The following is a 12,505-nucleotide window of genomic DNA, read 5'->3' on the forward strand; positions in this document are numbered from 1 at the left end:
AGTTTCAATTTTCATTTTTAAAACCCTTTGCGTTTAAAAAGTTGAAGTTGAAAGACTAGCAATATCAAAAGAAGAGATTTAAAAATTTTAATAATAATAATACTTAATAAATAAGACTTTTGGTTGAGACAAAATCAGTAAAGCATCCTTGCTTTAACTCCAAAAGAAGAAATATTTGTCCAATGACAGGCATCTTAAAGCCAAAAGTTTCATTATTGCATTCATCTTTCACGCGGGTTAAGTTTAGGCATTCTCTTTTGAAGGTAGAGAGACTACTTTGTGAAAACTGAAAAGCCAGTGCAAAAGCTCAACTCTCTTTAGTGTAAGTGCGGATAGAGCTGAAATGATTCTGTAAACTGCGTCCAGCATTTTTGTGTGGGTCCCATGCATTGTTTACAGGACCCGTAGGTATGGATTTTGATAAAATTAACTTTAAAATTGGGTCTCACGATACTATTTACACATTTAAAAATTATTTTGTTACAGTGTATTCAATTTTTAGCAATAAGCAAGATTCAAACAGAGGGTCTGTTTGGATACCGCTTATTTTGCTAAAACTGAAAACTTATTACTAAAAATACTGTAGATAAAGGTAAAAGTTAGTTGAAATAGTACAGTGAAGCCCATGAATTGTACTAAAAAGTGTAATGAGGCCCATGAACAGTAACAAAAATAAACTGAATAGTGAAATAATTTATAATTTTCATTACTTTTCAAACGCACACTTAATATAGCGGGAGAGGCCAAGGAAAAACCAGAATTCATGAAATAGGGGATACTGGTTCCACTCTCTTCCCCTATCTTGAGGCTACTAAAAAAAAGGGGGAGGGGCTTCTGCAGGAAAAAATCACACGTTTCCTCTAATGCCACTATGAAAGAACTGTTACACAATGGCTTTGGTAAATTCAAGTTTCCACGGAAAATTACTTCTGTTGCTCCTTTAAAAAAAAAAAAAAAAAAAGACATAATAGAAGATATGCGGACCGGTGTAATTTAAGTACACATTCCTCAGCTAAAGAAAGTTCATTTCTGATATTCCAGCTGAGCCTGATATAGCACCATTCCCAGCCTTATCGCATTGACAAGTGTGGCACTACAATTAATCATTTAACATTATTACTCATGGAAACATCAGCATCATTACGACAACAGTCAAGTCTAAAGAAAAAAAAAAGTGCAATATATAAATCTCTCTTTGGATGATATGTTGCTAGAAAAGATCCCATTCAAGAAATGTCATAAGGATCAGTTGAGAGATAAGAGTTTAATAAAAAGGTACAAGATTAGAAACCTTCTTTTCTTTCCTTCACATTTTTTTTCAAATTGTTTTCTACTTTAGTTTTTGCATTGAAAAAAGCTGTGGAACTTCATATATGATAGTCTAGCAGGATTGTATATAACATACAGGGTGCGTTGTGTTGAAAGAAAATTGAGGCTTCATGGATAAAAGGATATAGCCATATAGAAATGGCAGCTATCCCTCCAATAGCAAGCTGTCCCATGTCAAAACACAAACTTGAAAAATTTAGCTTTACAATTTCAATTATAAACATTACAAGACAACCATATCAGTAGAAGCATACTAATGAATAATAGCAAAGAAAGTACAACCACCAACCACCAAAAGATACCAAGCAATTTGAATCTACTATAAATTATCAACAACCACGTCCAGTTGGTATATTGGAACAATATATGGGTGCTACAAATCATCATTTTCATCCATACCTCTAGAGTCATCACTGCCTCTGTCATCTGTACTGTCATTACAATCATCAAGATCTTTTACTTTGTGACTCAGAAAAGTAGGCTCGCTAGGGACTGTTACATCCATCCAACTAAGGTCCTCACCCTCCAATACTCCTGGATCCTCCACCCAATCACCCATGTTGGCATCCATAGCTTCCATACATATAGGGTCAAGCATACCTCTTCTTATCCTAGCTTTTCTTGCTTCTGTTTGCCTGTTAGCACACACAAAAAAAAAGAAGCTGATGAACAGGGTTATAAGCAGTTGCAGCATAACATGTTCAGAAAATAATGGAAAGTGCTATATCAGGATAAAAGCATTACAAAATAAAATATACACTTCATATAGGGAACAAAAGAATTGTCTATCTTAATTTCTTATCCTATATTCCCTCTTTCAATCAACTTTATTTGATTGGAAGAGGGAAAGGTTGTTAATGAAGAGAGAGGGAGAATGAAAATAATGGCCATTCTTGGGAGCCAAAAGAGGACATTCATTAGCCCCATTTCCTTTTTATAATAGCATGGCTAGCAGTTGCTTCTTGGGTTGCTGTTGCTTCTTGTATGAGTTTGGAGAGTTGCTTTAGCATGGTCTCAGACTTCTTGCAAAACCATAGCCCTTTTATCTCCTCACTTTGTTGCTTTTGTCAAATAAGCTTGAAAGGATTGTTTTAAGATAACCTTAAGTAAATGGTAGTAAGTGTAAGAAGGAAGTAGGAGTTGCCCAACTGTGGGCCTGATTAGAATGGTGCTCAAAAGATTGCTGTTTCATAAAATAAAATAGAAAAATCTACAGTAAACGTGTTTGCCAGGGTTTTATCTTTCCTCCATTTTCTAAAAACTATGAACTAAAAAATTTACCCTGAAAAACAATTTTTTGGAAACACCAAAAAGGTGTTTTCAACTGTTTCAGGAAATTCTTCTTGAAACCGCTTGAAAACATGGAGAACACCTCCCTCAGTAATGATAAACTTGTAAATATTGAGAACTGACGCTGTGAACCCTTGTGGCCCCCTTTCTCACTTTCTTTGATTTCCCCCTTGCTTTCCATCTCTCTCTCTCTCTCTCTCTCTCTCTCTATGAATTTGTAGGAGGTGGAGAACCATATCCTTTCTTGCAAGTCACAGACCTTACAGAAAGAGGCAGGTTGATTTTGTAAAAATTTGAGTCACAATTAAAATATTAAAAGATCAAACTAAGGATGATGATCTCATTTTCTCCACCTTTTTCCGCACATTTTTCTCTCATTTACATGGTAGACCTCCCTGGCATAAAACCAAATTGATTATCTGATGTACCTTGATAAATGACAAAGTCTTGCCAGCTTAAGTTTTGTGGCTGCATTTGTCATTTTTTCCATCATGAGAATAGGAGTCCAAATAATTCATGAGTCTGAAACACCTCACCAGAAGCAAATTTTAAGTAAAAGGAAGGTAGAAGATGCCACAATGCATATGACAAAATCAAGTGGTTCTTGTAAGAATTGTTTGGGTAAGTTATCAGTGAAAAGAAGACTTGATCAATGACTGAATCTGATTATAATAATCAAATGTCAAAAATTAACTAATGACTTCTTGTCACATAAAGTTCATGACATGAATGTAAAATATGAAACAGAAAGGACCAATGAAACATCTAGAATCCACAAGTACTTTGGGTCCTATGGCATCATTAATATACTAGCAAAAAGATGGCCATTTTTTGTTTACCTCTCTTGAAGGTGCAAGTTGAAATGAACAAATATGAGGTCATTCAACCTCTGATGCTCCAACCGGTTCCTTTTCTTCAAATGGATACGTTCAAACATGTTCCAACTCCTCTCACATCGGGTGATACTACAAGTTTGACTTAATATCCTGACAGCTAACCGCTGTAAATCTGGATAATCCGCTGCATACAGTGACCACCAAGTAGCTGCAAAACAATACTTTCTCATTATTATTTAATTATATGCCATAAAGGACTGGAAACTTGGAAAAAACAACTGATAAGATCACCTGGAGCCAATGAATCTCGACCACGTAATGCCACAGGTCGACCAAAATCCCCTACAGCTTCCTCATAGAAATTTATGTTGCTTGTAATCATAACCTGAGCTGTTAAATCAGGCTCTAAGGTTTCAATGCAATCAAGTAAGCCTTTTTGGATGACTTTGTTAGAGGAGAAACTGGGGTTATAAAATATGGAGGGGTTCAAGTAGTATGCAGCTGCATGAAGTGGGCTATGAAATTCCTCCTGCCAAACACGATCAATAACCTCTAAATACGGCAAGTACTCAGATTCCTTGTTGTTAAAAGCAACAATGATGCTTTTCTTTGCTTTTTCTATCGCATCATATATGTATCCAATAGATGGCTTCTCTCCACATTCCGTAAGCTGTAAAACAGAAAGTAAAGGCTTTGTCACCTTTGATGCTTGCTCACACATTGACCAGAAAAGTGGCTCCACAATAATATCTGCCACCTCAAGTCCTGCCCTTTGCTTAGATAAAGTTGACTGCATCCAAGTAGCTCCAGTAAACATCTGGTGAAGATGGCCCTTCAAAGAGACGATGCTTTGCAGTGTCAGAAAGATAGAAGCAAACCTGGTGGTTGCAAGTTGGATAATATCTCTTCCACCTGTTTTCTTCCTCATTAAATTGAGGACCCAAGCATTGTTATATACAAACTGGGTTACCTGTTTAGCCTTTGCCAAGACCTCTTTCATTACATCCATTTTTCCAATTTCCTCAAGCATTATGTCAATACAATGTGCTCCAGAGGTAGTACAGAAAAAGGTTTTGTATTTTTCCATTAAAAGTTTTCCTGCAGCTTTAAAACTGGGTGACTTATCTGTTAGAAAATTGATAATATTCTTTTGCCCAACTTCTTGAACAACACCATCAAAAAAATTTAGAAGTGCCTCAGGAGAAGTGATGTCTGACACAGCAACAGATTTTAGGAACACAGTACCCTTTGGACAATAAACAAAGAAGTTTATTACTGTATGACTGTTTCTGTCCATCCACTTATCAACCATTACTGAACACCCAGTCACCTCCCAAGACTTTCTCACTTCTTCACCATATTCACTCACTTCCTGAACACTCCTTTTCAGCAATTTACCCCTCAAAGAATGATAGGAAGGCATCTTATAACCAGGGCCTACAGCAGCAATTGCATCAGCCATCTCTTGAAAATACTGTGAATTTGCAGCAGTAAATTGTATGCCTGCATCATACAAAAATCTCGCAACAGCCATATCAGCTTCATCCATGCTCTCCTGGGAAGCAAAACTCTGGTGTATCGGTTGAGCAACAATAGGTGCAACAGTCGAAAAATGTTGCTTCTTCTGTCTCTTAGAGCGATTGAAAATTCTTTCCACAACGTCTTTTCCCCTTTTCCTTCCAGTGCCTCGAGTGGAAACTATGTCCTGAAGCCGCACTACATCGCCATCATCTCCTTCTTCTCTACCCTGAATAAATGACATGGAATCCTTGCTATTTTTCGATCCTTTCTGCCTCTTTAATCTTTCCAAAACTTTAAAACCTAAATGTTGTTGCATCTGTACTTTAACATCTTCAGGTACTTCCTCACATGGAGATACATTCCCTCTTTCCCCAGCTAAATGTTGCTTCAGTCTAGAAATTCCACCACCAAGCATAATTTTGTGACAGTATTTGCACTTTATCTTTTGGCGACCACCATTTACCATAATTCCATGGGCCCAACCAGGATCAGAAGCTCGGGGGGGTGTTAAACCCTAGTCAGATATGCAAAGTCAGCAGTAAACATAGCACAGAGATAACTACAGGAATACATTAATTGAAATTTGTATATGACAAACACTTAAATTTCAACTCCTAAAAATCTAGAATGGACAAATCAAAAGCCAGAAAAGAAATGTGAACAAATATTAGCGCTTACTTGATTATCCTTGTGTTGCATAGCTGAGAAGGCGTCAAAAGACTCTCGAGTTTCCAATATCAGCTGTTAATACTCTATTTTCGAGTCACAAAAACGCACATGGAAAGCATAATCAATGAGAAGAGAACAGAAGAACCCCTAAAAGTAAATCAATCTTAAGGACTCAGCAAAGACTACAGCCGATAAATTTGCAAAAGTTGTGAGGAATGAAATTCATAAATTACATTAATGAGAGGGGACCATAGAGGATACTGAGTCCAAAAATTTGGAAGATTTTGTCACTATAAATATAATTACAAAGTTAAAAGTAAATGCATATGGACAGCTAATCTAAGCCAGGCAGTGAACCACAATTCCATTGGAGGGCTACACTTTGACTGCAAAATCATGACTTAGCATAAACTTGAGATTATATGTTAGCTCCCAGGGGACTTGTGCTTTAAACAAGGTCTGACTCTTGGATGCATTCATAAGCCTTCCACCATTTACAATATGAATTCAACTGGGATTACAATTGCCTAAAATAATCGTCAATGCATTTCTAACAAATTCGTTCTGGTCGTTCAACAGAACAGAAAGTGCTTTAGATCATATGTAAAATATGTTAAAATCATAGATGTGTTCTTTACAGTTCTTAGTACCATCTAATTCAAATGGAAAAACTGAGTTGGAGATGTGAGATTATGACCAACAATAACCAAACGTACTTTCACCATTTGAATTTGAAGAAAGCAAACACAACGTAGAATGTAATTACTTTAGATCATGCAATTCATATCATTTTGTTCCAAATAGTGTACAAATTACAAAAAAAAAGGTGTACGAAATCAATGTATAGCAAAGGTATATTATGTTTGCTTTCTTGTTCTGAAATAAATGATAATTCTTTTTTTTTTTTTTTAAATGTCCCAAAGATCCCAAAATTTAAAATTCCTTTTAACTTTTTTTACCATTTCTAACAATCAGCTTAATCAGTAATGGGCTCGCCAGAATTATGACACTATGAAATCTATGTGAATTTCAGTTAGCTCAGCTAGTAAAATCTTTTGTCATTGAATAAGAAATTTGGAATTCGAATCCCGCCTATACTAAAAATAGTTAGTGTTTTGGCCTGATGATAAAAAACAATCATCACAAAGTGGACGCCATACATTGAAAATCCATATGCTTATTCCTTATACTCAAGTATATAAGAATTCAAAAAAACAAACATAACAAAGCTAAATTTAGCTCATCTCGATGACAATAAGATATATCAATACTCAAAACCAGAAAAAACAAAAATATTAACCAAACAAGAAGACCAAATGTTTAAAAAAAAAGTAAGAAAAACAATCTGGATTTTTTTTTCTTGTCAGAGAAAATATACAAGGCAGACCAAATGCTGTGTTAAGTACACATGGCAGAGTCCCCAGATTTTACAGTCTTGAGTACCAAGAAATCCAAAATATAATTTTGAGTAGAGTGAACACCTAGGATGCACGGACAATTCAATTGAGGTGCCGTGCCATACCCATGTCGTATAAGTGCCATACCCACTGTGTCATGTCATAACTGACACTGTGTCATGTCATAAATTTTTTACAAAAATGACTAGTGTCGCTGTGTTATACCCTTGCCGGTACCCGTGTCAGTGTCACAACAAATTTCATAACTGTTTGATTATTATTGGTCCCACTGTTGACACTACTTTATTATCCACTGTTAACAATTAGAATTATGTCACCCTGCGATGGTCATATAAGTCAATAAGTGCTTGAAGGCTATGTGAGGACCTGAGCTTAAGTCTCCTGAAAGTCACACATATACACTTAGATTAAACTAGAATATAATTTCTATATTGTATAAAAAATAAAATGTTTTGGGTTCTTTCATTTTCTCAGCATCCAAACAGGAGTGAAATATAAGTAGTTCAACACAACAGTTAACAAAACAGAGAGAATAAAAGTTCTGAATAATTCACATAATTAACTCAGAAAAAATTTAAAAAATTGCCTGACTACGATTCATCTCAACTAATTTAAACGATTTAATTTTCTTGATGAATTGAAAAAATCAATGCCAAAAATAAACAATAATAAAATAAAATAAAAAACTTACCCGGAAAATTTCCGAATTCCGGTACGATACTTGAGTGCCGAAATATCGTGATTGTTGTCCGAGACATCAGATCCGAAGGTCGAGACGGAACGAAGAGAAAAGTCTACAGGAGGAGCGAAGAAACTGAACCGGTACAGAGAACGTATCGGAATAGATCGGATTTCGGGGAGATCGGAGCAGAGAAATCGGTTTTAGAGAGACGAGCGAAATTTGGAGATAAAGGAACGTTTATAGAAGAATGGGGGATAAAAAAGGGCGTGTCCGCAATTATCGTTTCGGGTTCAGATTTTGTAGAGATAACGAACGTTCTATTCTATGATGAGATGATCACTTGTTTTTGCAAATTGCAATCATGAGTTCTAAATTGCGCTGCCGTTTCGGTTCCTTTCACGGTGTCACGTGCTACTCACCGTTTAGTCATCTGACTTGGGTTTTTTTTTTTCTTTTCTTTTTTTTGGGCCAAATATTTAGGTGTTGTTTGGATGAGTGAGTTTTGAGTGATATGATTTTGTTTTCATCACTCATCATCCAATATTTGTGGGACCCACGGAAATTTTTTTGTTTGGACACCATCATTCATATTTGGTCATCCGGTTTTGGTGATCCTATCACTCAAAAAATTGAGTGATGAAGACCAAAAATGAAAACACATTTTCCTTGTTTTCAAGACTCATCACCCATGACTCAGTGGCAGTTTCGTAATAAGCTGTCTCAGTGGGGCCCATTCAACCAGTGAATTGTCCCATTTATCTGACCGTTGGAGCTTGCTTCCCTGTTACTCTCCCTTTCCCATGTGCGATATTATCTCCCAGGTGCAGTAAATCTCTCTCCCTCTCCATTTATTATATCGGAAGAACCAAACCAATAGCAACGAAGATGAAGACGACACCTTCTATTATCGCTACCCTTCTTCCTCTTCTTCAAACCCAACATCTACCACAACCTCAAAACCCCAACGCCAACGATAACAAAGCCGCCAAAACCAAAGGTGGGTCTAAAGGGCTAGCCCCATCAAAATCAACGCTTTACCAATCAAACCTAGACTACACCCTCACCAACTCCGACCTCCACACTCTCTTCTCCACCTTCGACAAAATCGCCCGCGTCACCGTCCTCAAAGACTGCGTCACCCGCCAAAGCCGCGGAGTCGCTTTCGTCCAATTCGTCTCCTAGGACCACGCTCTCTCCGCGGCGCGTCAAATGCCGTGTCTTCGAGCTCAGGCAAAGCTTGCTGCTCTCTCAGCGGCGCCGGTGACGGAGTCGGATAAAATGACGCCGAAGCGGAGATCGGTCTGGAGGAGAGTGTGCATCATGATGCGGTAGCGGAACTCGAAGATCTGTAGAGGGAGGATGGTGCCAGGGAAGAGGAAATATAATAAAAATATTTAGGGAGGGCGACGGCTCTGGAGGAAAAGAAAAGAATTTGGGAAGGGGGCGGCTAGGAGAAAAAAACTATTTGTGGGTAAGAGTTATGACCGTTTTGTAGAGAGATTTTTAATTGATATTTGTGGGACCCAATGAGTTGACATAAAGATGAGTGATGGAGTTTCAAAACTTACTCAGATATTTCACCCAAACAAGCCACAAATAGAGTCATCAGAAATTGGGGTATTTTTGAGTGATAGTGATGAGTGAGGAGTGATGAGTGATAAGTGATGAAAACTGAGTGATGAGTGATGAGTGACCATTTTTTTTAAACCAAACAAGGCCTTAGTTTTTGTAAAAAAATATATTACTACCGAAAAATCTTTGACTAAAATCGAGTTTCAGGTAAATGGGCACTAATGTGAACCATCTGATGTGGCATTGTAAATGAAAACTTCCCACATGGAACTCTAGTCAAACATAAAATACATCTATCTCACCTTTCTCAATTTTAAGTTTTGGATGGAATTTGAGTTTACTAAACTCTAGTTTCACATGAGATATTTTATTTTAAAATGTCTCATCAAATGATCCACGTGAATGGTTATTTGCTTAAAACTCAAGTTCATTAACGTTCAATTTGTTTCGCTATAGAACATTTTCTAGAAAATATTTTTCAGCATTTGTTAGTGTTTGTTTTGTTGTAAAATATTGGTCAAACTAAAAGCATTTTCTAGTTGACCTGTAAAACTCAGTGTACAAGTGTAAAATGTTTTACGCTTAAAATAAGCGTAAAACATTTTAAGAAATACTCCCTCTTCAAATAAGCGTAAAACATTTAGAGAGACTAGGAAAGAAACAGACATGCTAGGAAATTGAAATAAAGTGCTAGAAATAAAATGGATGTAGATTGTAGCTAAAAGCTACATCTACACCCTTGAAACCTGAAAACCAAGGAAGATGGACCAGGGAGGAGGAGATGGAAGCAAGAATACTACCTCTTAATGTATGAAGGGTGAGAGAGTGTTAGCATATGTGCCCTTTAAATCCTATTGTATGATGCTATGTATGACACTATGTATGATATTATGTTGTGATTAATAAAATTGTTTTATTATTATCTAAAATAATGGTAACATGAATATTTTGATATTATCATATAGTCTATGAGATGCATGGTATGTGATTTATATGATTTATATGATTTAATCACAAAAGATATTAATCACAAGTTCTTTGTAAACTCAGAATTTTAGTTCGTAGTCAGTGATGAAATTAGACATTTTATCTGTGAAGACTATAACATATCAACTAAGATTATTTGTCTTGATCATGGAAGTGGAGACTTCTAGTTGATATGTTGATATGTTTTAAGTGTTAAGATATATTGAACTGGACTACTATGAGATTTATTATTCTACTATCGACTCTCAAATCAATAGTAAATTTCACGACTTCTAGTTACATCAACTCTTAATCCTGAGAGAATAATAAAACCGATCATGAGGTGTAGGTTGCTTTAATATATCAGGAGTGAGATCTAATGTTACAATCAAAACCTTAGTACGTTAGGCAGCCACATTTAGTGTTGAAGGAACATATATTCTTAAGATGAAATTCATAATCTCTTAAAGGAGATATAAAATATTCTCTTAAGATAAGTTTAATGGGTTTAGTTATTCAGAGTGTTAAGCGTAACCACTTTAGTAAGGAGTTACTAAAGTATATATTTATGAAATTGAATTTCATAAATATATAATGAATAACTTAAAGAATTAAAACCGGATACTCAAGGATTAAAATGTAGTAATCTTCAAAATGGCAGTCAACATACATGACTTTGAATTACTACTAATATTTTATGAAATGGTTGAATGTATAATAAAGTCTTGGGATATAATTTATTAATAAAGCCTAAAGTGCAATTATATTTATATAATGGTATTAAATATAATTAATAATAATTTTGAGCTTGTCAAGAGTTGTCTAAAAAGCCCAAAACTCATTGGAACTAGTATCTTATTTATTCCCTTTTGGTCCCACTCCAAGCTACATACTAAAACCCAATTGGAATAACTCAAAAGATTAGCCCAATTAGATAATTATTTATAAGGAGAGAAACATACAAAATTTTGTAGGAGAATGAAATGGTGTGTATGTGAGTGTAAGCCACTCTCTAATTCTCCCTTAAACACATGCATATAAACTGATTGAAAGACCACACTTTTTTCGCACAAGTGGAATTAGAGTGAAGATTAAAAGTGTTTCCAAGTACTTTTAATCTTTGATTTTGAATTTCAACGCACCAAAGTACACCCTCTTATTCTTATATTTTGAAATTTATATAATACATGTTATCAATTGTGAATGAAGTAGATTCGTTAATTTTTCGCTGCATATGTTTTGTATGTAATACAAACTATGTTTTTCCAACAAAGAGAATCAAGAATTTGTGTGTGCTTGAGAGAAAATTTAGGTAAAAAGAGCGAGAGAATTGCTCTAGGACCCCAAATTTTTGTTTTTTTTTGCAATTTGGGAGTTGGGGTGTATTTATATTAATTTTTGTGACGTTTTGCCTTCTAGCATGCACTAAGTGTGTGCCAGGTGTTCCTATTAACATTAGCAATTTTATTTTCTTCTAGCTTTTTTCTAATTTCAACTTCGGTTGCTCATTTAAAAGCTTTCCTGGACTCCAATTGACCCAATTCTTGTGGCACTGAAAAGATATGGATGTCTAGTTTTCAGATCATTTGACACTTTGAAAATCGAACGATCAGATCAAAAGTTATGGCCTTAAGAAGCGAGTCGATATGCCTAGTATGATTTTCAAGATATCTCAATCGTTTTAACTCCAATTTCGACCCTTTGAGCAGTCATTTGAAAGGAAATTCAATATTCTTTGCAATGACTTTGGTTTTACCCTAATTGGACGGTTGGATCAAAAGTTGGTTTTCGGTCGCTAGAAGTCAACTATTGGTCAAACTTGATAAAAATCTTTGAAAATCCCGAGTTTGATTTAAAAACATGGAAAATATCCTTTTGTTGGAGTTTTGATCAATTTTGACCTTCAATCAACTCTCGATTAATAGGGGCATTTTGACTTCAAACTGCACTTCGAGTGCTCTGATACCCATATGGGTTAAAATCATGATGATCTAGACATTCCCACGATCCTCCGATGAGTAAATGATTTTTTTGGAATTTTCGATGTCTGACATGAAAATTGAAGGCAAATAAAATATGGTATCAACAACAAGTACAAAAAATCTTACCATATTTCGAAGTACCTACCTACAACAAAACCTATTGATCTATAAGGAAACTGAACTCCAATCCCTAATTAGACTACTTTTTGGACAAAGATAATTAAAAATTAGTTTCTACTC

At 35.6% G+C, this 12,505-nt stretch overlaps 1 protein-coding gene and 1 pseudogene across 4 annotated transcripts; one reads left to right on the forward strand and one right to left on the reverse strand.

Moving 5' to 3' along the window:
- Positions 1–662: 662 nt before the first annotated feature.
- Positions 663–8,122, reverse strand: LOC126721913 (uncharacterized). 4 transcript variants are annotated; one of them, XM_050424995.1, is made up of 7 exons: positions 7,755–8,122; positions 5,655–5,728; positions 3,747–5,490; positions 3,459–3,663; positions 1,729–1,964; positions 1,406–1,493; positions 663–1,093 (listed from the first exon to the last, which is right to left on the reverse strand). In XM_050424995.1, the coding sequence occupies exons 2-6, from the start codon at positions 5,673–5,675 to the stop codon at positions 1,438–1,440; spliced, it is 2,262 nt and encodes a 753-aa protein (XP_050280952.1). In that variant the 5' UTR covers positions 5,676–5,728; positions 7,755–8,122; the 3' UTR covers positions 663–1,093; positions 1,406–1,437. The 4 variants fall into 4 exon arrangements, with proteins under 4 accessions (XP_050280952.1, XP_050280955.1, XP_050280951.1 ...); XM_050424998.1 differs by lacking the exon at positions 1,406–1,493 and having other exon boundaries at positions 7,755–8,121; XM_050424994.1 differs by lacking the exon at positions 663–1,093 and having other exon boundaries at positions 1,348–1,493.
- Positions 8,123–8,581: 459 nt separating this feature from the next.
- LOC126721914 (U11/U12 small nuclear ribonucleoprotein 31 kDa protein-like) lies at positions 8,582–9,116 on the forward strand (annotated as a pseudogene).
- The last annotated feature ends 3,389 nt before the right edge of the window (positions 9,117–12,505 follow it).

Source organism: Quercus robur, chromosome 4 (assembly GCF_932294415.1).
Source record: "Quercus robur chromosome 4, dhQueRobu3.1, whole genome shotgun sequence".
In the NCBI taxonomy this organism is placed as follows: domain Eukaryota; kingdom Viridiplantae; phylum Streptophyta; class Magnoliopsida; order Fagales; family Fagaceae; genus Quercus; species Quercus robur.

Excerpts from the sequence above, each read along its gene's own strand:
- LOC126721913 (XM_050424995.1), bottom strand. The coding sequence starts at position 5,675 with ATGCAACACAAGGATAATCAA. Across the intron at positions 5,491-5,654 it reads TGCAACACAAGGATAATCAA|GGTTTAACACCCCCCCGAGC; the intron begins GTAAGCGCTAAT and ends ATATCTGACTAG. Across the intron at positions 1,965-3,458 it reads AACTTGCACCTTCAAGAGAG|GCAAACAGAAGCAAGAAAAG; the intron begins GTAAACAAAAAA and ends GTGTGCTAACAG.